General features: G+C 37.9%; 1 protein-coding gene across 13 annotated transcripts in view; it reads right to left on the bottom strand.

The window, feature by feature from the left end:
* DLG2 (discs large MAGUK scaffold protein 2) overlaps positions 1-26,900 on the bottom strand; it is a 2,236,304-nt gene that overhangs the window by 2,199,859 nt on the left and 9,545 nt on the right. For all 13 annotated transcript variants that reach the window (XM_043451476.1, XM_043451478.1, XM_043451480.1 and 10 more), the window contains one exon: positions 15,434-15,565. In XM_043451476.1, the coding sequence (XP_043307411.1) occupies positions 15,434-15,565 (132 nt within the window). The remainder of the gene's footprint in view (positions 1-15,433; positions 15,566-26,900) is intronic.

Genomic DNA, 26,900 nt, shown 5'->3' with positions numbered 1-26,900 from the left:
TCTTGCCTGGAGAATTCCAGGGACGGCGGAGCCTGGTGGGCTATGGGGTCGCACAGACTGAAGCGACTTGGCGGCAGCAGGCAAAGAGCTAGTATCCTCTGAACACTCTTTTCTGTTGATCTTGACTGTGCTTCTCATTTATGGTTCCTACCTATTTTCTGAGTCTGAGCTCCAGCCTTCCTACAGTTCTTATAAGATACTTTATATCTTTACAATAAATCCCTTTTCTACATAAGTTACATAGTGTTTGTTATTTTCAGTCAAGAACTCTAATTTCAAGAGTCATCTATTTGTATCTTAATTTCTGTCACATTAGAAATTGTCTTGATAAATCAATTCCAGAAGGCTTAAAAGTTAAATTAAAATATATTCACATGGGTGTCTAGTAAGAATCTCAAATTTCACACCTCCAAAATCTGACTCCTGATATTCCACCCCACCCACCAAATATGCTGCTTTCCTAGACATCCTCATCTCTGAAAACGGGGATGTCATTTCTCCAGATGCTCAGGCAACAACAACAAAAAAAGATTCCTCCTTAATATTTCTATTTTTCTCATTCCTGACACAAATCTATTACCAAATCTCACTAGGGCTACCTTCAAAATCTAGAATCTAACCACTTCTCACCACTCTTCCTGCTGCCACACCCTGATCTAAACCACAGCCATCTCTACCTGGAATACTACAATGGACTCTGATTTCATCTTTTCCATATTCTTCCTTGCATCCTGTCAGTTCTCAACGTGCAAAATTAATCATTTTAAGTATAAGTCAGATCGTATCATCTCAAAACTCTCCAACAGATTCATCATTCAGTAAAAGTCAAAGTCTTTATAATGACCAACAACCTCCTCCATGATCTGTCCTCTTACCATAACCAAGCTCATTTCCTATCACTGTCTCTCAGTCAAGAGTGACTGGGTCCATCACACAGGATCCCACTATTCCGGGACAATCTATGCATATTCCTACCCCCCAGCCCTGTGCACCTGCTCTTTCCTCTGCAGAGAGCCACATGGGAACTCAACCCCTCAACCCCTTCAAGTCTTCACTCAAACGCCCTCCCAAACAAGACTTATTAACCACTATATTTAATACTAACCCTTCTCCTCTTCCATGAACACACACAGTAGTAACATAAGTCTATAGAGAACATGGCGTGAGTGCATGCTCAGTTGCTCAGTCTCTGACTCAGTGACCCCATAGGCTGTAGCCTTCTAGACGCCTCTGTCCATGGAATTTTCCAGGCAAGAATACTGGAGTGGGTTGCCGTTTCCTTCTCCAGGCGATCTTCCCAACCCAGGGGTTAAACCCGTGGTGCCCTCTGTCTCCAGGGTTAGCAGGTGGATTCTCCACCACTGGGTCCCCTGGGACGCCCCCTCTCCTCCTGCATGGTACTCTTCTACCACCTTTCCCTGCCTATTTGTCTCTGTGTTATGTCTGTATACTACTGATATTTCGCCACTTAACTCTAAGTTCTGTGAGACCAGGAACGCCTGTCATTCACTGATACCTTTCAGGCATCTACATCAGTGTTTGACACACACAGGTGCTCCATAGATATTTGTTCATTTAACAAATACATTAATGAAAATCTTGGGAAAATACATCATAAAGGATAACAGTATCAGTAAATACATTTTTAAGTGGTACTTTTATATTTCTCAAAACAGGAAAGGAAAACAGTATCTGAGAGGTCTTCTACCTTAAATACTAGAAACTAAGTTATATTATTAATATAAATCCATATTTTTATTGTTAAATTTTCATAGTAAAGATCATAAATTTCTTTCATATTATTAGCAGTAACCTCAAAAAAGAGCAAGACATGTAAACAAGTAAAATTTGCATGTTTTAATAGGTCTAGAGATTTTAAATGATGCTGCTTTGATCACTGCACACAGCAAATTCCAAGAGATTGCCTGACAATGCAGTAGCATAATTAACCTAATGTACTTTTCTGACCTCTTAAATCACATTCTTCGATGCCCTGAGCTCTTGGCACAAAAAACCCTGAAAACAAATGCAAAATCCCCAATGTATTAACTATAAAATATTGCAAATGCAAAAGGCTCTTTTAAATGAATATCTTTCTCCACACAGTACTTTTCACTTAAGAATCTAACGATTTTGACTTTAAACAAAACGCAAAAACAAAGAAAAAGTTAATGCAGTTATCTTGCCAAAATTTGAAAGTTGACCATCAACAGTAAATTAGCTATTCCTTCACGCACCAAATTATATTACCTTTTATTATACTCCATAAACTTGAGTAAGCATTGGGATTAGAGGAGTGAATGAGATAACCAAATCCCTGCCCGCAAAGAGATTACATTATAGTTTGGAGGCAAAGATCAGAAGTAAGTAGCACAAATAAATATATGTTGGCAAGTACGATAAAGAAAAATTCACTAAAGTAATAAAAAAAAATAAGCAATGGGAGGAGAGAAGGGGTTTGGGAAAGGGCAATTGGACAGCAATTGGACGAATAAGAAAGTAAGCAAACATTTGCAGGCAGAGGAAATAGCAAGTACAAATGTCCTAAAGCAGAAAGCTTATTCAAGGAAAAGTTCAAGGCCAACATGATTGGAGGGGAGTAGGCAACATTGAGAATGTTTATAGAAGAGGTGAAAGAGGTAGCCAGGAGTCAAATTATATAAGGCCTTACAGTCATGATAAGGAGTTTAAATTCTGCTTTGAGAGTGACAGAAAACCAGTGGAGGGTTTTTAATTAGTGAGATAAAATGATCTTTTGTTTCAAAAGGTCACTGTGGATGTTATGCAGAGAACAGACTGGGCCAAGAAGGAAAACAAAGAGATATCAGTCAGGAAACTACTGCTGTAGATTAAAGAGACTAAGGTGGCTGAGACCACAATGGCATACTGGAGATGGTAGGAATTGGTAGGATTCCAGACTTAAGTTGAAAATTTGGCAACAAAACTTGTAGATGGACTGTATTAGAATGTGAAAGAAAAAGAAAAACCCATGATGACTCCTAGCTTTCTGGGAAAACAACGAAGACATTTACTGAGATGGAGACGACAAGGAGAATGTAGTATATATGTGTACAACTAAGTCACTTTTGCTGTACAGACAAAATTAACATAATGTTGTAAATCAACTCCAATAAAAAATAAATTAAAAATAAAAAAGAAAGTTTGAACAATACAATCAACCATAAAAACACTATTTATCCTCACAACAACCCTATGACGTGGGTACTTTTGCTACCATCCCTATTTTAGAGACAGGGAAATTGAGGCACAGAGCAGTGATAAAATCTGCTCAGAGTCACACAAGTAGTAAGTGGCAGAGGAGCCAGGATATAAACCTAGGCCATCTGGCTCCAGGGTTCATACTCTTAACCCTTACTCTGAAATGTTCCTTTTAAGAGGAGACATTTGTGTGCTAATAAGAGTAAGTGAATAGAAAGGTAAGTATCAATTGCAAAGAAAGGAGGAATAATTACAACAGCATACTCTTTGATTCTTGTCTAGATTTGAAAAATCTAGACCTAACATGGCATGAATCTTCTGTTTGCCCATCTAGGTCATCTTTCTTCCCCTATTCACCCTGCACTGTGTCCTGGGAAGCTGACCCTAACAGACTCTGTCACCCAGCCCCCTTGTCCCCTGGCTTTCTATTGGGGTCCACTAATAGTAACCAGCAGAAGACTAGGGAAGGGAGGAAAAAGTGGTTGGGATGTTCTTTATCCAGCTCTCTCCTTGCTGGGTGGTGGTTTGACAGTGGATATCTTCTTCCTAAAGACATAGCTCCTCTCAAGCAGCCCTTCTAATAATTATAGTTCTATTTGTGTTATATTAATAGTTCACATGCTTTCCCTGTTCCTTCAAGATTCCCACTGTTCTTAGTCTCCAAGTGCTTCCATCCTTGATTGAGTCCCTTAATTCTTCCCTTCTCTTTGTAAACAAATTCAAAATTAAACTTTCTTTGAGAAGGCTTTCTGCTACCTTCCAGGACACTAATACTCTATCCAAGAAGAGGATTTAGTCTTAGATAAAAGGAGAGACAGTCTATCCACATTAATAAAAGAAAAGACAAAACACATAGATACAGATATAGGTAGATCAAATACTGAAAAGAGGAGGAAGCTCTCTTTTGATTGTTTTTATTGTCTCAATAACATAAGAAGAAAGGTCAGCAGCTAAACTTGAAGAAGGTTCAGTGTACTGCATTTGAAGTGGAAGAAAAGATATGAAATGCTCTCCCTGGGAACAAGAAAGTGAACTGTCCAAAGAAACACAGTTAGCTTTTTGGTCATAATTTAAAGTGGAACCAGTTAACAAGGTTGTATATATTTCTCCAGCTTCATTTAGTTGGCATAGGGCAGACATGGAATAGACAGAAATAAGTTTAATGAGAGGTTGGTTTTTGCCAGCAGATGGACAGACAACAAAGAAATTGAAGATGTATACAAAATGATTAATTATAGCAATGAATCATGTTATTTTCAGCTGGACCTTAAGACTTACGGTTGCTAACAGATCATAAAAATAAAACTGTGGAGTCATTGATTTAGCAGTGCTTATAGGATCAAAGAATGATTGGTATGGGAGATACATAAATGAACTGTATCAATAGAAGGTGATAAGTGATGGGCACAGAGTAGTATGTTTACAACCTGACATTTTTAGAAGAGTGCAGTTGTTAGTAATGTTAAGATGTACAGAGTAAAATTTAAAAGTGGGTGGTTGAGATACAGCAAAGGAAGAGATTACTACTAGAACAGGGATCAAGAAACTGATATGAGGAACTGAACCATCCAAAGACAAAGGCAAAATAATGACAATCATTCAAATTTGAAAGTATGAAATTATTATGTAGAAAACTGCTGTCCATTTTCCTATATACTTCATTCAATACGCAGAGTCATATTCCTCTTCATAATCATACATGTTTATAAAGAAAGTCATTGCATTAGTCCAGCTCTTCCATGTTACAATTATAAACACTCAAACTCAGGAAATGGAAGTATCCTGTACCAGTTTGTTTATCACCTGCAGAGAGCCCTACTAAATATGTTAAATTTTCCGTATGTTCAGGGCTTCCATTTCTAGAAAACATATAGTTAAAAAAATTAAATGTGTATAAGGAAGAAAGCAAGAAGAAAGTGAACATATATTCTGAAAAATTACTAACTGGAGTCCTGCACCTTAAATAAACAGCTTTCACTGATGATATTAAGTGCCCCAATTAATGAAATCTAAGTCACACTTATAATATATATAATTATTGTCCTATTTTGATCAATTGAAGAGCTCTTAAACCCTTCTTCAAAAAACTCCTGCAGCAACTATTTCTAAAGAACAAGGTTTATTTTTGAATAGTTTATTTTCAAATGGTTTATTTTTAAAACCAAACATGTTTCTGAATGCATTATTTAATATTCAGTATAATTTGTTTCTGTCAGTTTAAAAATGCTTTAAACTTTTAAGGGATTCATGATTAACTAGATTTGTAAGAACTGGCATGCCCACTGGAGTTTGGTGGTTCTAGGTACATTTGATGACTCAATATGCATGTATATGGTCCTGCAAAGACAACTCTTATCTTACGGTTTTATGAAAATTTATTATTTCGACAGCAAACTGGAAACTGAATATAAGGTAAAACTTAGAGGCTCTAAAACTAGGAACCAGGAAAATTTATGCTGTGTGGTATCTGTAGGTTATTACTACAATGTTTAGAATTCCTAACATAGTCTAAGAAGTTCTGTGGCTTCCAAGCAACGAATAAGGTAGAGGAGAAATGTTTTCTTAAGCAACTCTTAGGAAAGACTCGTGTAAGCAAAGGTAGACCAATGTTCCTCACTCTCCACCACTTCCATCTTTTGCCAGGGACCAGAGCTAACAGGACGAAGGCAAAGGTTTCCTTCTTTTTGCTTTTTTATACAAAGGCAGGAGGAGAAGAGGGTGATAGAGTATGAGATGGTTGGATGATATCATCGATTCAATGGACATGAACTTGAGCAAACTCTGGGAGATGGTGAGGAACAGGGAGGCCTGGCATGCTGCAGTTCATGGGGTCCCAAAGAGCTGGACACAATTTCGTGACTGAACAACAACAAAAAGATTTCCCTATAAGATGTACATGCATGCTAAGTCACTTCAGCCATCTCTGACTCTGTGCAATCCTATGGACTGCAACCCACCAGGCTCCACTATTCATGGGATTCTCCAGGCAAGAGTACTGGAGTGGGTTGCCGTGCCCTCCTCATAGGATGGTCCTGACCCAGGGATTGAACCCTCGCCTCTTACATCTCTTGCATTGGCAGGCACGTTCTGTTATCACTAACACCTCCTGGGAAGCCCCTTTTCCTATGAGATACTTGTGAGTTATTTCTTTTTTCCATTGTTCCTTCTTGTGGTTAATGCTTTTCAACATTAAATACCAAACTGGAAAGTAGTATGAAGTAAGAACCAACACTGAGATCTATGGCTCAGTATTACAGGATCACACACACAAATTATACCACACCATGGTATAAGTGGCATGGTGCCAAACAAAATATGTAGCTCTTAACTGTGTCTATGTTCTTATGCAGCTGCTTCAGAAGCCCTCAGTCACCAGCTAAATGGGAAAAGTGGCCACTCAATCCAGTTTAAAGTGTAGTCTGGCCCAATAATTTAAAGTCTCAGATAAAACTGTTCATTCATATAGCCTACCCTCTCCTGCTTCTCCTAAAATAATGCCTAGTTACATAAGCATATATAGTTCTGTGGGGAGACAGTGCTTTTATCTGCCATCATAGTCATGGGGTAGAAATAGGTTGGGTTCACTGGATCAACACACTGTCATTTAGCTCTTCTGGTCCTTGAGCAATGTCCCTGTCCACTTGCTCATTGGGCATACTCCCAGCCTCTGACGCAGAAGTCTGCATGGTGGTAACTGGGACCCATTCTCTTGGCTCAGGAAAAGTTCTGGGTGCTCTGCCTGGCTGACAACACCTGCCCTGGGGTCTACAGGCATTACACTCCTTCCTGAGATCACGTTATAATTCCCAGTCGTAGAGACACCAGCTGGAAGTTTCCTGTGATGCTCACTTAATGCTGGCAACTGCCTACATAAAGAAAAAAACAAAAAAACTACTTATTGAAGATTTTCTCTCCTTTCAAATGAGTCTATTTCTAACTTAAACAGAAATCTAACAGAGACCTAGGCATGCAGCCACATTCATTTATTCAACAAATATTTATTTCATGGCCATTATGTTCTAGGCACCAAGCTAATAGAAAAGATACAGCAATGATTATGACAGGCAGGACGGCTGCTCCTACAGAATTTACATCCTAGTGGAGAAAGCCACACAAAAAATACATAACAAAATTTCTCATAGTGATACATACAGTGACAAAAATAAGACAGGTAATGTGATAGATGTGACTTGAGGGTGGGACAGAGGTGAGAAGTGAGGTGAAAAGGCATTTTCAGAGCACCGAGACCTAAGTGATGAGATAAGCGCGTTAGGCAAAGATCTAGATAGAAAGTACTCCAAGCAAAAGGGAAGCATGTAAAGTGCTTTGGGGCAGCATTTAGGAGCAGAGAGAAGGCCATTTTGGCTGGAATATAGAGTAGGGAAGAGTGCTAAGAGATGAGAGGTAGGTAGAGGTGATGAGAAGTTTGAATTTCATTCCAAGGAAAGCAGAAAACTACTGGAAGGTTTCATTTAACAAATAGTATCTAAACATTTTTAAACAAACACAATCCACAATAATACTAATTATATTAGTTGAAGTAATTCCTTATTTTACTATTTGACCCAAATAACTATTTCAAAGTATTTATCACAGCTATATTTATTTGTCTGTTTCCCTTAGTAGATCCTGAGTTTCATGACAATAGGGTCTACATCTCTCTTCTCACTAATCCCCAGAGCCTGATTGTCTCTTAAATAGGAGGTGTTCAAGATAGATTCTGTCAAATGAAGAAATTTAATAATGGACTATTCCATGGCAGACACTGCTACACACTGAATTAGAACCAGTTCCTGTATCCAAGAAGCTCATAGTCTATTGAGGGAGGCCAACATGTAATCAATTAGTAATAACACAACAGAGTAACTGCTATACCAGAAATAACAACAAATACTACAGGGACGTAAGAGAGAGAGTAACTAATTTTGCTCAGTGGCAGGGAAAACATTAAGGAAGTTTTTAACTAAGAACAAATATTCATTTCCTTGAGATAAATGTTTATACTAAGAAAGAATTCTATATCATGTTCTATTAATTGTATTAGTTCCACAATTCAAAAGAACATATACTCTATTGACAAAATTATTTAATATATTACTACCATGATATTTCCAAACATCTTGAAAAGGCTTATTTCTAAAACAACCTTTTAGAATCTTCTCTGTACTTTTGTTATTATGCTTATCAATTCCCTATATATGAAAGTTAAATTCAAGGCTAAAATATTCATAATATTACTCTACTAGCTATGGGAAAATCTAGATAGGGTAGCCTATTGTGTTCTGCTTTTTCACCAGATTCCATATATCAGTGATAGTGATCACCACCAAATTTTCATTTATTATGTATCTTATCAGAAATTACCAGATGCTTTCACGCTCCCAACAAACTTTGGGGGTTTCATTACCTTACTGTGTATAGAAGTCAAATATGTATCAAAAGAAATTAATCTGGGGCTCAGGAGAAGGCAATGGCAACCCACTCCAGTACTCTTGCCTGGAAAATCCCATGGACGGGGGAGCCTGGTAGGCTGCAGTCCATGGGGTCGCTAGGAGTGGGACACGACTGAGCAACTTTACTTACTACTTTACTTCTATTATAGCACAAATAAAAACATTCTTCATTTGAAAACAATCAGCCTTAAAAGCATCCATACTACATAAATTTAGTTAAATGGTGCCATCTGGTGACATAAATCCTGCAGCAAATATAAAAGGTCCAGAGACAAGAATGACATACAAACTTCTTGGTGGCACCCAACTGAAAATGTCAAAATTAAGAAATATTTGATCCTGCTTGACATAAAGCACACAACTAATCACACTCAGTACACAGCAGTTTAACAAAGGGAATTACAAGAACTGTTCGGGCCCCATTTTCTGCTTATCACTCTTGTTTCTCAAGTGTACCTTCAAACTTAAACAAGTCTCCAGAAGAGATTTAAGTCTAATACGATCCTTTAGCCAGCGCTGAGAAAACATTTTTAAAGCATAAATATCAAGAATATCTTGAACCTTGTTTAAGTCACATCTATTTCCTCACTCTCCTTCTGATTTCTATGAATCTGTTTGTCATCACCTCAAATGCCACTTCCCTAAGATAGCTCACCCTGATGCCACTGCTAAAGTTAAGCTTCTCACCCACAACGTTCTCTACTTCACCACTGTAGCATTTTCGCAATGGTAAATATAAACTATTCATGCAATTTCATTTAATGCTTTTCTCTCCAGTTTTGTATCTGGCACAGTGTTCAGTGTTTAAATGAATAAATGGATAGATGGATGATTAGATAAATGGATGGGGGAAAAAATGTCCTTCTCTATCCTCTCTTCTTACCCCTGTCATTGACAAGATCCAGCTCAAGTTTACATCTTGTAAAACAAAATCTTCCCCAGCAACACCAATCTACAATGAATCCATGCTTCTTTGGACTCCTACAGCACTTTGGTCTAAGCTCCAGATTTTAAGCCTCGGTTATGTCCTGTGTAATACTTGTTAGTATATATGTGAATATTACCTTCCTAACTGACCTTAACATCCTCAAGGGTAGGAATTTGGTTTTTAATAATATCCACCTGCATGTGTCCATGTGAAAGTGAAAGTGACGTCACTCAGTCGTGTCCGACTCTTTGCAACCCCATGGACTGTAGCCTACCAGGCTCCTCCGTCCATGGGATTTTCCAGGCAAAGGTACTGGAGTGGGCTGCCATTTCCTTCTCCAGGGACATGCACATGTCCATGTAAGGAGGTAAATAACTCATAAATACCTTGTTAATTATTATTACTAAATTGTAATAACTGAAATACCTGCATTCTTTCTACTGAAATGGGTACTGTAAACAAATGAAGCAAGAACAGAGTAGATCTCAGTATTTAAGAACCTAACATTCACCCTCCTTGCAGTCCAACGAACTCTCAACAGTCTTCTCCAACACCACAGTTCAAAGCATCAATTCTTCAGTGCTCAGCTTTTATAGTCCAACTGTCACATCCATACATGACTACTGGAAAAACCATAGCTTTGACTAGACGGACCTTTGTTGGCAAAGTAATGTCTCTGCTTTTTAATACGCTGTCTAGAAGCTGAAGCTCCAATACTTTGGCCACCTGATGAGATGAACTGACTCATTTGAAGAGACCCTGATGCTGGGAAAGACTGAAGGCGGGAGGAGAAGGGGACGACAGAGGATGAGATGGTTGGATGGTATCACCAACTGGATGGACATAAGTTTGAATAGGCTCTGGGAGTTGGTGATAGACACAGAAGCCTGGCATGCTGCAGTCCATGGGGTCGCAAAGAGACACAACTGAGCAACTGAATTGAACTGAGCCTCGTATGCGTCAACAATGGCATCTCAGTGTAGCTTATTTGTTCTCTGTTCATAGTCCCATAGGTAGAAACTACCATGAAGTATCCAAAGGGAAAAAATCCACTTCAATGTTTCAGATACACTATTGTATATCTCAGAATGATAATAAAATGGCTCATTATATTTGTCACAGATCAAACCAAATTTTTTAAAAACTCAAGAATGAAAAAATGCCACCATCATATTTTCCCAAATTTACTAATGCTGTTCCCATACTATATTTCTTTCCTTGAGTGACCAAATATCTAACTATTTAGAACACAGGTTCTCAAACTTTAGCATGCCTCAGAATAGCCTGGAAGGCTTATTGCAACACTATTTGCTGCACCCTGCTTTCAGAGTTTCTAATTCAGTAGGTCTGGAGTGAGGCCCAAGAATTTGCAATGCTGACCAAATTCCCAAGTGAGGCTGATGCTGCTAATCCAAGAACCACACTCTGAGAACCTCTGCTTTGGAGGATTAGAGTCAAGCTGTTCCAAATTTATATAACCATTTCACTATAATCTACAAAAAATTCTTTCAGTTTCTTATGATCAGGTGGCAAAAATTATTACAAACACAAATTAAGACCAGAATAACCATGATGTTTGCAAAGAGATATTATTTTGAAATAAATAACAAACCAAAAAGTTTGTTCTGATTTTCCATAAGGCATTACAGGAAAACCCAAATTTTTTGGCCAACCCAACATGTTAGAATTACTATAGTGAGAAAAAAAGCAATTTTTTGTATTCAAACTAAAATCTGATAAAACTCTCATGCAGATCAATTTCATAATAATAATCACTATTATATTTAAATGACTCACTAATCGCATACCTAATATCTCATTTCTCCACTTGATTTCTCTCACTCATAAGGGCAAGCAAGGACTATTCTCTCCCTATACAGTTTACTGACGTGATGGACACGAGTTTGAGTAGGCTCCAGGAGTTGGTGATGGACAGGGAAGCCTGGCGTGATGCAATCCATGGGGTCGCAGAATCGGACACTACTGAGCGGCTGAACTGATAGCTTATTGTTATATCCCTATTGTCAAGCATAATGTGTAACACATAACATGTATTTTTAAAATAATTGTTGAATAAATAAAATTTATTGAGGACCTATTATTATTAAAGGCCCACAAACTGAGGGTACAAATGTTAAATAGATATAACCTCAACTATTAAGCTATCACATTCTATTGAGAGAGCAGTAATATACTCAGTCATAAGGCAACATAACAAGTGCTTTATATGAACAAAGTGCTATGAGACATAATGAAAGGGCTGGTTAAAGCTGTTAACAGGTAGGGACAGGTAGAAGGAGATGATAAATCCCAATATGTAGTATATCTACTGTGTCACCTCTATTGCTAATAATTCCATACAGTCTATACTTATGTTTATGAAAATAAAAAATATTTTACTCTAACACAAAATCTGACATTCAGCCACCATAAAGCAAGATAAGTTCTTTTCTAAGATGTTGCTATTCTACCAGCAGAGTTTTCAGGAAACAATCACTTTACTACCCATTGTCTTCTAAGGCTTCCTCCCAGGTTCCCCCTCAAACACTGAAGTGAAGTAAGAGAAAACAAAATTAGATTAAACAACACTAACAAGATTTTAGAAGGGGTTGAAAGGTACTAAATACACATACATGTTCTGTCCATACTGGTACATAAAAGTAATAAATAAATAAGGCAATTTTCAACAAGGTATCAAAGCAAAGCAATCTTGTGGTACATAACTCAAAAATGAACTAACTGATTACATGATTTAAATGGTCTTTACAGATAATTATGGTGCTAACACAGATCGTTAAATTTTCAAAGTAGATCTGGCAGAGAAGTACAAAAAGAAAAACATTCCATCTTGCTCCTAAACAAAGGGTAAATAACCTAATAGAGTCCCTTGAAAGTCTGACTGCGTTAGCTGTGCTAAATGGAAGAGACTTAAATTAAGTTGTAAAATATCGTGGAATTCACTTATATTCAAATTCTGAAAAGTGCTAATAGTGCAATCATCATAAAACTATAACCATCCACTGGAGAAAACATTTTCCTTAGTATTTCCACAAGATGTCACCCTAAGCCTAACATCGAAGTGTGCAGCTTTGCATTTTTCTTTTTTTGTGTGTATTAAAGAAAATTAATTACTAACTTTTTAAAAGTTAAGGTCTTTTTGTTTATACTTCCAGTTATTCGTAAATGGAAAATCAAAACAGGATACAGGGACTAAAGAAGAAGGAAGAAAGTTAAACAGTTCATCACTCACACTGTTTTTCACAAGAGAAACGCATTTTACCCTTGAGTTTTATTTTCTTTTATTTTGAAAATGTTCCATAATTAGCATATATTATCCTTATAATCAGACTTCCCTAGTGGCTCAGACAGTAAAGAATCCACCTGCAATGCGGGAAACCTGGGTTGGAAAGATTCCCTGGAGGAGGGCATGGCAACCCACTCCAGAGTTCTTGCCTGTAGAATTCCCACGGACAGAAGAGCCTGGCAGGCTACAGTCCCTGGGGTCACAAAGCCTCGGATACGACTGAGCAACTAAGCACAGCATACTTATAATCAGATAAAGTTATATTTTAAAAATAAAAAAACTATACCTTTGCTATCACTCCCCATCCTATTATCACAGAACCCATTTATAAAATGCTTTTATGCACTATAATAATGATCAAAGCTATGGAGACAGAATTCTGTGCTCAAAGATTATACCATCTAAGATAAACTAGTGTTTGCATTTTCTTTTTTCAGCATATGATGGTAGACTACAAAAGAAGGATATTATTTATTTTCAAAGTGATGCTTTTCATTTACTGAGAGAAGGCCTGGTTTCCTAGTCACCCGTAAATGTTACAGCACATTCTGCAATAACAGTATTTTACTCTCCTATATATTTGTATTGGATTTTCTGCACTATGAGTGCCTCCTATTTTCTTCAGTTGAGATTCATGCAAGGCATTATTTCAACATACTATCTGATTATCAGAATAATGGGTTAAAGCCACTATTTTCCATTATGTGCAACAAAAAAGAAGGGGAAGGGAAGTTGGTTCAAACAGAAAGCAAAATACCCAGCATAAATAATGCCCTGTTTATCAATGGTTCCCTACTTATCCTTTTATAAAGATACAATCCCCTTCAGGATATACAGGGCTATGTAGTTTTCCTTTTTGGGTCCTTAAAAAAAATGCACAGTGAGACCAATAAAATTCAATAGAAAATTATGTTACATTGTATAGCATCGCTCCACTCTTTGCAATCTGGTTTATTCCAAAATGACTTAAAAGACCAGCCAAAACAAATCTATCCATTCAAAACTGGGCATAAGGATTACTTACATAACAGCTTTTTACAGATTACTGTGACCTCTCATTTTATTAGAGAAATTCTAACTACACTACAGGCTTTCTGCCAAAATATCTCTCACTCACTTAGAACAATGGCAAAATACAACTCTTTGTCATTCGTCTTTTTATTCCTTGTGAAAGCATGCTGCACTGCCAAATGAATACATTATTCTAGTAGAATTACCTAAAGCATTCAACAATATTCTTCCTAAAGTTCTCAAAAACTCAATCAAAAGACATAGCCCAATCTTACCTCAGCACATCATACAAATCTATTTAGAGATATGGCCATTCAGTTAATGGTCTTAATAAAACTATTATTTTTAACTGAGAAATCTGTTGCTTAAAAAATGGTCTCTAAAATACCATTCTCTAATGACAGGGTTTATTTAAATTTTGTTAAGAGCCCATTTAGAGTTCTTTTTATTTAATACCAACTAAGATGATTATAGTTATGTGTGTCATTAATTCTTAATAGCCATAAAAGAATATTTCAAAGAAATTAATCCACAGACAAAATAATCCTATAGAGCTTTTACTATTTTTATTCAATAGACTGATTTTCAATTTTTCAAAAAGGAATGGTTTCTTAAATATAAACCATAGAGTTGTAGTTTTGTCAATAAGCATAAACATTCATTATAATAAAAACACAAATATTTTCAAGACTAAATTCTCATAAATTCATGCTTTTAGTTTTTATATCAGTAACCATCAGACCTGGAAAAAGTAGTAATAATGTCTAGTAGACTCAATTATTTCTTTAAAATATACTGTTTAAATCTAGCAAAATCTATAATTGAGTCCTTTTTAAAATTGTTGGTTGTTTTTGTTGGGAGGAGGTATTTGTATCTTTACTAGTTTAATTCTAAAAAAGAGAATTAAAAATTATCTGCATAAATACAAAAATGCATGTATAAAGATATACATAAATAAACCATAAATTCAAGAATAAACAGAAGGTTAAACATTATGTAGCTCAATTCACGAAAAACTGACAAAGTATTGAAATTTTTCATTGTGAATCATGAGATTTTTTGAGAGAAGCAAAAAGATGAAAAATAGTGTTTTAAGTTTTGTCTTAAGAAGAAGGTAAGACTAGAACTATAATCGTAACTGAACAGAATGTGACCCATCACTTTTCATGTCAGGCAAGTCCTTCTCCAGAAGGAAGCAACTTCCTTCCCTAGCACATTTTTCCTCAATTTTTGAAATAAACTACTCCAGCTTTTTCCTGGGTTTACTTGTCTTCCTATACAAAACATTCTTTCAATACTTTTATTTTTATTAATATATACTTATTTCCATCTTATAGCAGTTCTTTTTTAGGATAAGCTGAAATAACAAAATGAAAAAAAAAAATATTTTCTTCTACTTGAGATCAAGAAAAATATTTCAGTTTCAAATTTGGTTAACATCAGGTTCTCTGACAACATTATTCAAACTATTAAGCCCAATTCTAATTATGAAAATGATGAATAATTTTAAATACCTACCTAGCAAAGCTTGGAATAAGCTGCTCTTAAAGATACCCATCACCTTTTTAACAGCATTTTTCAACTGCTGCTCCTCTGGTTTCCTTAATTTTTTGCAGTATTCTTCCAGTAATGACAAAGCTCGGTCAGTATCTGAAAAACATGATTTTAAAATTCTATCTTATGGTCTCAGAGAAACAGTAAGCTAATATTAAACTATTGTGTAGTGATATTCCTAATTTCATAACAGAATAATAATCAGGAATTCCAGAAACTACCTTTAAAATTGATCATTACAATGAACTCAATTTTAAGAGCCCACTTTTATTTCTATTGTCTTCCATAAGAATTTGCAACCATGAAATAAGGCAAAGGTCCAAATGGAATGCTGACCAGTTGATATTCACACAGTAGGATAAGACTCTGTCAGGAAAACTGTCTTAAAACTGGTGACCTCCTACATGATAATGTCCAGATTCCTTAATGTAACCTTTGAGACCACCATCCCATGAGCTGTTTATAAGCTATATTTTCAGTCTTATTTCCCACTATATAATATTCTATGTTAGTAATGTTTAAAATTCTCCAAGCCAGGCTTCAGCAATACATGAACTGTGAACTTCCAGATGTTCAAGCTGGTTTTAGAAAAGGTAGAGGAACCAGAGATCCAATTTCCAACATCCGATGGATCATCGAAAAAGCAAGAGAGTTCCAGAAAAACATCTATTTCTGCTTTATTGACTACGCCAAAGCCTTTGACTGGATCACAATAAACTGTGGAAAATTCTGAAAGAGATGGGAATACCAGACCACCTGACCTGCCTCTTGAGAAACCTGTGTGCAGGTCAGGAAGCAACAGTTAGAACTGGACATGGAACAACAGACTGGTTCCAAATAGGAAAAGGAGTACGTCAAGGCTGTATATTGTCACCCTGCTTATTTAACTTATATGCAGAGTATATCATGAGAAACGCTGGGCTGGAGGAAGCACAAGCTGGAATCAAGATTGCCAGGAGAAATATCAATAACCTCAGATATGCAGATGATACCACCCTTATGGCAGAAAGTGAAGAAAAACTAAAGAGCCTCGTGATGAAAGTGAAAGAGGAGAGTGAAAAAGTTGGCTTAAAGCTCAACATTCAGAAAACTAAGATCATGGCATCCAGTCCCATCACTTCATGGCAGATAGACAGGGAAACAGGGGAAACAGTAGCTGATTTTATTTTTCTGGGCTCCAAAATCACTGCAGATGGTGACTGCAGCCATGAAATTAAAAGACGCTTACTCCTTGGAAGGAAAGTTATGACCAACTTAGGCAGCATATTAAAAAGCAGAGACATTACTTTGCCAACAAAGGTCCGTCTAGTCAAGGCTATGGTTTTTCCAGTGGTCATGTATGGACATGAGAGTTGGACTATAAAGAAAGTTGAGCACTGAAGAATTGATGCTTTTGAACTATGGTGTTGGAGAACTCTTGAGAGTCCCTTGGACTGCAAGGAGATCCAACCAGTCCATCCTAAAGGAGATCAGTCCTGGCTGTTCACTGGTAGGACTGATGTTGAAGCTGAAGCTCCAATACTTTGGCCACCTGATGCGAAGAGCTGACTCACTGGAAAAGACCCTGATGCTGGGAAAGATTGAGGGCAGGAGAAGGGGATGACAGAGGATGAGATGGTTGGATGGCATCATTGACTCAATGGACATGGGTTTGGGTAGACTCCAAGAGTTGGTGATGGACAGGGAGGCCTGGCGTGCTCCACTTCATGGGGTCACAAAGAGTCGGACATGACTGAGTGACGAAAGTGACTGACTGACTGACCCCCTTCACACGTATACACACAGTGCCAAAGTCACAGTGGATTACTCACTTTCAGTCTCTGCTCCCCCCACAACACACATACATACACATACACACTTTCTATACCTCTGCATTTTTCTTTGCTCCTCCTGCTCCCTGTATTGGAATATCCTCCCCATACCACTCTCTCCTCCTTGAATTAGTGTGCTACATTGGAAAGAGTTTATTGTTATCTAGGTCTGGGTCTGAAACCTATTTGCTAGCTGACCTTCAATAAGTTACTTAACCTCTCTGAGCTTCTGTTTCCTTACAGGTAGCAGGATTAAATTACAAAATGCTTAGTACAATATCTAGTGCATAGAAAGTAATCAAGAAGTCAACCGAAACCTTATCTTCCCTTAATTTGGACCTAACTCAAATGTTCTCTGGAGAAGGAAGTGGCAACCCATTCCAGTATTCCTGCCTGGAGAATTACATGGACAGGGGAACCTGGTGGAATATAGTCCACAGGGTTTCAAAGAGTCGGAGACAACTGAACGACCAACACACACTCACACACACACAAAAGCTCCCTATTCCATAAAACCATCTCTGACAATTCAAAGTAATCACTGTCACTCTTCTTCCAAACCATTTTGCCTACACGAATACTACAGGCATTCTTAATACACACTGTTATACTATGGCTTCTTGAATTGTCCACACAACAGAGTATTAGTTGCCCACACGACAAAATATCCCTGAAAAAGTCACCAAAGTGGCACTGTCTTTGTGTGTAGTAGGTGACAATTTTTTTTTTTGGAAGTGAGAAGATTCAATTTAGCTATTCCAAAATTAAGTTCTGTTTGAAGAATGTCAAGTCACATATTTTTAACCAATAATACTTATGTACATACACTAAGAATATAAAATACAACACTTCCTCAGACCTGAAAAGCATTATGAGAAAGGACAAGAGTCACCCTAACCAATGAACAACTACTTTCATCATCGACTTGTATTTTATAAAATTATGTTTAGAAAGCTTCTGAAGAAAGTGGCAACAAAGTTCAGACCACAATCTTAAATGCTACATTGATAATTTTCCTCTTTATATGATTTACATATTTATTTGTTCTGTTTGAGGAGTTCCTGTCTGAGGAACTAATATCATACAAACTTTTCATAGAGAAGGCACATTATGAAGTTTCTTTTCAGTACCATCTTGGAAGAAAGCTGACTGGAACACCATTGTTCAGTCGCTCAGCTGTGTCCACCTCTGCGCCCCCGTGGACTGCAGCACGCCAGGCTTGGTTTTCCCACATTTTCATCCTTTGCTCAGATTCTGTCATGAGTAAGGGTTTTACCTTCAGTCAGTGCCACTTCCTTCAAAAGTCTCTCTAGGGATTCCTGGCACTTCTCCACCTGACCAGAGTTCTTCTCTTGTTATCATCTAATTTTTAATATGAGGAATCTTCATCAAAACTTCCCTGATTTGAGAGGCATTCTTTTTCTCCCAGCTTTACTGAGGCCAGATTGACAAATAAAAATTATATACAGTTAAGGTGTACAATAAAAGGTTTTTATATATGTATATATTGTGAAATGATTAGCACAATCATTACCACAAAGACAACTGTCTTTGAATTTTCATAGCCTTTCCCCCTCAAATCTACCACTTTCACAGACTAAATATCAATTATAACAATAATTCATATTTTTCTACTGAATGTTCCAATTCTTTACCCCCTCAGCCATCCTCAGCTGATGATCATGTTTTCTATTCTGTGGAAAATCAGCAGAGAACTTACACAAGCTCCTAATATCCACTAGGTTATCTGTAGCTGCACCCCTATACTTTGCCTTCCCCATTACTATGGATAAAATATGTTTCTCTCTAATGCCAACTCCTCTACTTAAGCACCTAAGGCTATTTTCTTTTGCCTACTCAAGGACACTGCTTCATCATCAACTGTTTTCCTCTCCAATCCCTCCCTTCAGCATACAAATAAAACTGTAAAAGCAGTGATTTTTAAAAACTTTCCTTTACCCTTAATTCCTCTCCAACTAACTACTGTCCCCAGTTCTCTGTTCCCTTCTATAGCAAAACTCCTTGGAATGCTGTCTACACTTTCTTTGCTTTCATTCTTTCTTATTGTTGCTGTTTTTCAGTCGCTAAGTCATCTCCGACTCTTTGCAACCCCACTGACTGCACCATACCATGATAGCATTACCATAATCACATCTACAGATATAAGTCACTAGGTAAAGGGACTTTAACTAATTCCTTCAACACATATTTATTGAGCGACTACCCAGAGAAGACACTATTGATTAAAAGCATCTAGATGGCCTCTAAACCAACAGAGTTTATTATGTCTCTGATCTCTGTATGAGAAAAATCTGACACATAAAACAAGGCGGCAAAATATAATAAAAATGGTCAAATATGGTCAAGTTTGTGCATGCCAGCATCTTATGCTGGAATTGTGGTTGCCTTTTCAAGTTTCTTTTTGATATCAATAATGATCACTATCTGGTGTCAATTCCATTTCTGATTAAATTCTTGTTTCTGATTAACAAAAGCTTGAATGTGAAGGTAATAAAAAACTACATACCTATACAAAGATGATAAATAAAGAAAACAAAAGATAACAAGGATCTTGTTGTATAAGTCAAAGATCCCTAACCAGATATTGAATAAAGTGGAAAGTTGAGAATTACCCAAGTTGGGACTAATACCTTGACTGCTGTTCAAATTAAACCAGGTAAAAATGGAGTTTTTTTTCACCTGAACTGCCAATATAATGACCTCAATTATCTTATTTTCTCTGTTAAAGGAAATCTGTATTCATATGAATCCAGAGTCCGCTGAAAGGACAAACTAAACCTGGAATACCTGAAGCCAGATACAGAAGGAAATAACAGGGAAATCATTTTTTAAAATAAAAATTTCTGATGAAATATGCAATCCAAAGGATATAGTGAATGTTACATAATTGGAATTATAGGTAATCACGTGTCTATTAATTGAAGTTCAACTCTTGTCTTTGGTTTAAGAACAGCATTGCCAAAAAGTCATAATATGGGATGGGTGATTTAATTTGAAACAGCAATATTGCTAACATGAACTTTTAGATAGGGAAAAGACAACATAAAATTATTTGCCACAACTAAGAATTATAGAACATGTGATGGTATTGTTCAGAAAACTGAGATCAAAATATAGTAGAGAGAATGGTAAACTAAATACACAAATCATTTCAAATCTTGAAATTCCTTTAAATACAATCCGATTGCAATACGGGAGACCTGGGTTTGATCCCTGGGTTGGGAAGATTCCCTAGAGAAGGGAAAGGCTGCCCACTCCAGTATTCTGGCCTGGAGAATTCCACAAACTGTATAGTCCATGGGGTCGCAAAGAGCCAGACACAACTGAGTGACTTTAACACTCACAGTTTAGAAAGAACTTTCCCATGCATTATCTGATTCCCACCACTGAGAAATTATATTGCCTCTTATACATGAAACTGGGGCTCCCCTGGTGGCTCAGATGGTAAAGAATCTGCCTGCCATGCAGGAGACCAAGGTTCGACCCCTGGGTCAGGAAGATCCCCTGAAAAATGGCATGGCAACCCATTCCAGTATTCTTGCCTGGAGAACTCCATGGACAGAGGAGCCTGGCAGGCTATAATCTATGGGGTCACAAAGAGTCGGACACAACTGAGGGACTAACACACACGCAGGCATGAAACTGAAATTCATAAGTGACTTGCCCAAGATCACAGAACTACGGAAAAACAAACTTGGAGCTTAATCCTAAAGCGTTTGATTCCGAGTGCTCTCTCCACCAGTTCAGTTGCTCAGTCATGTCCAACTCTTTGCGACCCCATGAATCGCAGCATGCCAGACCTCCCTGTCCATCCAACTCCTGGACTCTACTCAAACTCATGCCCATCGACTCAGTGATGCCATCCAGCCATCTCATCCTCTGTCACCCCCTTCTCCTCCTACCCTCAATCCCTCCCAGCATCAGGGTCTTTTCCAATGAGTCAACTCTTCGCATGAGGTGGCCAAAGTATTGGAGCTTCAGGTTCAGCATCAGTCTTTCCAATGAACACCCAGGACTGATCTCCTTTAGGATTGACTGGTTGGATCTCCTTGCAGCCCAAGGGACTCTCAAGAGTCTTCTCCAACACCATAGTTCAAAAGCATCAATTTTTCGGCGCTCAGCATAGTACCACCCTTAATCCTCCAGAAACAGTTGAGCATATCTCTATGGGGAAAAAAAAAAAACTTGACCAATCAGACATAATTTTATCACTGAATTTTAGAATCTGGGGTTATAAGTTGAATATCTATTTTTCACATGTGTTTATCAATATAAAATTATACTCATAACATAAATTTAAATGGTCCTACCTTTAAAATCTAATAGAGATACTAAGTTCTTTCATTCATTAATCAAATATTTATCTTACAATGCTCTAGACTTTGGTTGCTCAATACTAAAAAAGATAAATATTCTACCCTCTCAGGGATGTCTTCTGTCTGAAGGTAAAGATAATTAAGCAGAAAATTTAGACAAAGTAAAAGATTAAAACAGAGTGTGGTCATGCTATGATGAGGTACCAGATGCCAAGAGAAGAGAGAAGTAAATTGATACTGTCAGGCGAGTGTATGTTCCTTGGTTTTTCTCTTGTCACAACAAAGATTTGGAGTGACAGACATTAAAGCCCCCCTCGGCGTGTCACAGCTTTCGGGTCTTGGACAGACCGTGTTATAGCTCTCAGGTCTCGAACGGACCGTGTTATAGCTCTTAGATAAATCAGTGTTACAGCTCAGTGTTACAGCTCTATTTTATTTAAATAATAGCCAGAAAATCCATCTTCGAGGCGCGAGGGCATGTTGACCCAAAAACGCAAAGAGAAGTGCGCCCCAGCGCGCACGGGAGAGAGAAAGAGAGAGAGATAGCTCTGGCTCCTCTTTTTATGTTTTTCTCTCCCTGGGCCTGTCCTATGTAAACTGGGCCAGCCAGGAGTGCTGTTTGTTTTACCTGGTCCTTGGACCCTCCTTTGTTCTATTTTCTGGGCTTTTCCCTTCCAGGTCTTTTAGCCACCACCATTCTGGGCTCCTTTTCCCTATTCTAACTACCTAACAATACCATACAGATCACACTATTTGGCCTTTTCCTGAAGAAGGAATAAGAAGCCATGGAAAATTTTTTAATAAAGATGAGCACGACCATTTTTAAAGTTTTATAAAGATCATTTTAACTACAGTATGCTATGTATCAATTGAAACAAGAAAGAATGACAGTTTCCCCCCCCCCATGCCATCTGAAGTGACTATATGCAACACTGAACAGTTTTTGATCATTACTTACATGCCATTACGACCAGCAAATTAGAAAAAAATTTTTGTGGCCAAGCCACGCAGCATACAGGATCTTATTTCCCTGACCTGAACCTGTGTCCCATGCACTGCAAGCTTAGAGTCTTAACCACTGAACCACCAGGGAAGTCCCTCAAATAAAAGAGAGAGAGAGAGAGAGAGAGAGAGAGAGAGAGAGAGGGAGAGGGAGAGGGAGAGGGAGAGGGAGAGGGAGAGAGAGAGAGAGAGAGAGAGAGAGAGAGAGAGAGAGAGAGAGAGAGAGAGAGAGAGTGTGTGTGTGTGTGTGTGTGTGTGTATTTCTTTGGGGAAGATATATGCTTAATTCTGTTAACATTATCATTTTTGTTATTTTGTAAATTAAAAATCTGTTGTTGTTGTTTGGTAGCTGCTGCTGCTGCTAAGTCACTTCAGTCGTGTCTGACTCTGTGCGATCACATAGATGGCAGCCCACCAGACTCCCCCGTCCCTGGGATTCTGCAGGCAAGAACACTGGAGTGGGTTGCCATTTCCTTCTCCAATGCATGAAAGTGAAAAGTGAAAGTGAAGTTGCTCACTCGTGTCCAACTCTTAGCAAACCCATGGACCACAGCCTACCAGGCTCCTCCCTCCATGGAATTTTCCAGGCAAGAGTACTGGAGTGGGGTGCCATTGCCTTCTCCATGTTTGGTAGCTAGGTCTTGTCCAAATCTTTGCAACCCCATGGACGATAGCCCACCAGGCTCCTCTTTCCATTGAATTTCCCAGGCAAGAATACTGGGAGTGGGTTGCTATTTCTTTCGCCAATGGAGCTTCCCAATCCATGGATAGAATTTGACTCTCCTGCATTGGCAGGCAGATTCTTTACCACTGAGCCACCAGGGAACCCCATATAAAGGATACTCATATGAAAATAATAAAATGATGAATACTCATGTGAAAACACTATAATGATGAATGCCAACAGAAAAGTTATCCTGATACTAGGCCTTTAAAAAGATGCTTTAATATTAACATATAAAGTCCAAGGTGATAAAAACAAAGGTATCATTTAATTACTAATAAAATTAGCTAGCCTTTGTTGAGTAATGCTAAATATTCTGCATGGATCACCTTATTTAATCTTCCCAAGTACCCCCAAGAAATACACATTCCTCAAATGAGGAAACAAACTGAGAAATAAAGTAACTTCATTTCTTCCAAGGTGAAACAACCAGTAAGTGCTAGAACCAGGACATAAACCATGGTCCATCTGGCACCAAAGCCCATACTTTCAAGTATTATACCATACTGAAATTCAACTTACTGGGAAAGGAACACAGTATTTCTTTTTTCTGTAACTGTCCTTTTTTCTGTAATTATACTTTACTCCTCCCCCTAAAATTTTTTAAATATACTTCAACAAGCATCTGTTGATAAGACTCTCCCCTACTGACACAAAAAGGTATTAAACTAAAATGGTGAATTTATGTTGCCACCTTTCAGGTAAGTCCTTCTTTCAGCTTTTCTATAGAATTATTGAAGAGAAAATGAGAAAAGTGTAAGCTTAAAATAGTAACAAATAGAAAACACAGCAAACTGCATCTTCAGCGGAATACTGAAAAATGCCTTGTTCCAGTTGTAACAAACTAGAAAAAAAAAAAGATGAAAAAATAGAAAAAACTTGGAATTTAAATTGTGGGGAAAATGTATGGCCAGACTTAATGTGGATCAAAAGATTGCAATCATTTTGTAAATACTGAATGGTTTAAATTACTTTAGCAATGTTGAAAGAGAAGAAATAACTCATAAGAACATTATCCTAGTCTATCAAAAAGTAGAAAGCATATTGTGGCACTTCTTTTCTGTAACCAGATGTGTACCTGCCACATCTGGGCAGGTTCACTCCAGGAAGCTGGACCCAGATAACTGATGCAAAGAGATTCTGACTCTGAACACAGCTTTTCTCTTCCTTGGAACAAAAAGAAAAGGTACTCTGCTAAGCATTTGTAGCACTTCCCTATTCTCAAAACAATTTTCACATGGGCTAGGTATTTTTATTTGATTGTCTCAAGAATCCTAAGAGTATTACTCGGTGTGTGTGTGTGTTCAGTTGCTCAGTCATGTCTGACTCTTTGAGACCCCATGAACTGCAGCTCCCCAAGCTCCTCTGTCCACGGAATTTTCCAGGCACGAACACTGGAGTGAGCTGCATTTCCTTTTCCAGGGGATCTTCCCGACCCAGGGATAAAACCCATTGCATCTCCTGAATTGACAGGCAGAGTCTTTACCACTGTGCCATCTGGGAAGCCCCTTGGGTATTATTTGTGGCAGTTATAACTTAAGATGAGAAGTTTTAAGCTCAACCTGTTGACTTTCAGATAACATATCCAGCTGATGGAAAAGGTAGGATTCCACCCCAGGGCTCTCCTCCACTGCACCAAGACACCATTCAGTGGATCTAAGAACACCAGACTGATACAGTGCAAGAACAATGGATAAGCTTCCTGTCCTAATTCTATCACTAACTTTATTTTATAAAAGTAAAAGTTCATATACATTATCTTATTTGATGAGGAAAAGAAACAACATATTATTAATGTTGTTTCAGAAAAGGAAACTGAGGTTCGGAAAGATTACCTGATTTTCACAAGGTCACCTGGTGGCACTGTCATAAGAAGGCATATGAAGCAGCACACATGGGAGACGCGTACTTTGAGATGTTAATTTTTTCTCTCCCTACATGTTCCCATTTCCTTTCTTTTCCTTCAAGCTGGTGATTGATTTTGTATTGTATTGCCCCAGGAGAGGTATGTACTAGGACAGAAAACCGAAGGAATTTTATAGTTATTCCAGTTTTGCTTTCCAAAAGCCTAAACCCTCTAAATAAAAGAAGAGTTTGTTTCAGAGATCAAAGAGAGATTCTCAGGTACATGCAGAGAAAGGAACATCTTCCAGTCCCTCCCCAGTCTAGGAAAAAATTTTCTCAGCTGAAAAGTAAGAGAAGTTTTTGGAACCCAAGGCAGCAGGTATCTAGGCTGTTTCCTGGCAGCATTGCCTGAGAGGCAGAAAGACCCCAGAGAGGAAAAGCAACAATATGCAGCTAGGCAAATAGAAACACAGAAATTCTGCAGGGGAACGGGTTGGGGGCGGGGGGGCAGGGTGGATGTTAAATCCATGTCTTGGAAGTCGCAATTGTTGCTAGACCAGAAAGAACTATCTAGACAAAACAACTCATGACTCAGAGGTAAGCTGTTACACTCAGATGATCAATGACCAGAGTATACCCCATGCCAGATGGAGCCCTACCATAACCCCAGGAAAGAGAAAACCACAAAAAGGATTGGAGTGATTCTACCCATAACTTAGGAATTAACAGTCAGAAACAAAGATGAGCTGTGGTATTAAAGATATTTCTGACACACCTAAATCTATAGAATGAGAGTCCTGGTCAATGATTATCTAATCTTGTCCCCTCTTCTGGAAGCCAGGTCTTCTAAGTCAGACCTAGGTTTCTCCCACAGCGTCACTGCAACTGATGATGATGGAGGACATGGTTCAAAGAAATGAACGTGAAACACAACACTGAAACTGCCTCTTTCCCTAACAGTCTCCCAATAAATTTTAAGCATCATAAAGTCAGACTGAATACCATTTGCCACTGCAAAACATACACCTAGCACAGTGCCTGGTATTAACAGGCACTCAATAAATCTCTGTTGAATGGATAAATGATTGAATAATTAAATGGAAGGAAAGCTATTTCCTTAAATAAGTACGCAAGTTTACCTTCTAAAATAAAATTTTAGTTTATTATCTATATAGTATTTTAAATATAACAGGACCTACCAGGCTTATTTCAGGTCTCACCACACATTCAATGATAAAGATGTCATAGCTCTCCAAAATGACTGACACCCTACAGACCCCTCAGAGCCTTGTGCTAACAGACTTAGGGCCTTAATGGCTGGTAAGATGTGCCATCAGGAGAAATAGGATACACAATCTTACTCATAATCTTTGTAAGTTTTAACTTAATAATTTATTTTCACAGGATTTACTACTTTATAATACATCATTTCCACTTGAATCTTAAATCCTAAAACAAATGAGGTCAGGAAAAATGCTTCATAATGGAGGTGATTGGGCCATAATTCTTGAAATAGCTTTGAAAAACTAAAAACTAAACCTATGCAGAAAGCTTACTACCTGGAATTCAGAACGACTGACCGGACAGAAGAGACTGGGTAAAACTCATGATCCTTTGCTGACCAAGCAGCCTGCATTGAGGATACAGAGAACTCGTGCCTTGACTGCTACAAATGCCTGAGCAGGAATTATAGCCGGGGGACACGTCCTCTT

The sequence above is a fragment of the Cervus canadensis genome, chromosome 29, assembly GCF_019320065.1.
Source record: "Cervus canadensis isolate Bull #8, Minnesota chromosome 29, ASM1932006v1, whole genome shotgun sequence".
Classification (NCBI taxonomy): Eukaryota; Metazoa; Chordata; class Mammalia; order Artiodactyla; family Cervidae; genus Cervus; species Cervus canadensis.
The sequence above is the reverse complement of the archived record's forward strand: the minus strand, read 5'-3'. Positions and strand labels throughout refer to the sequence as shown.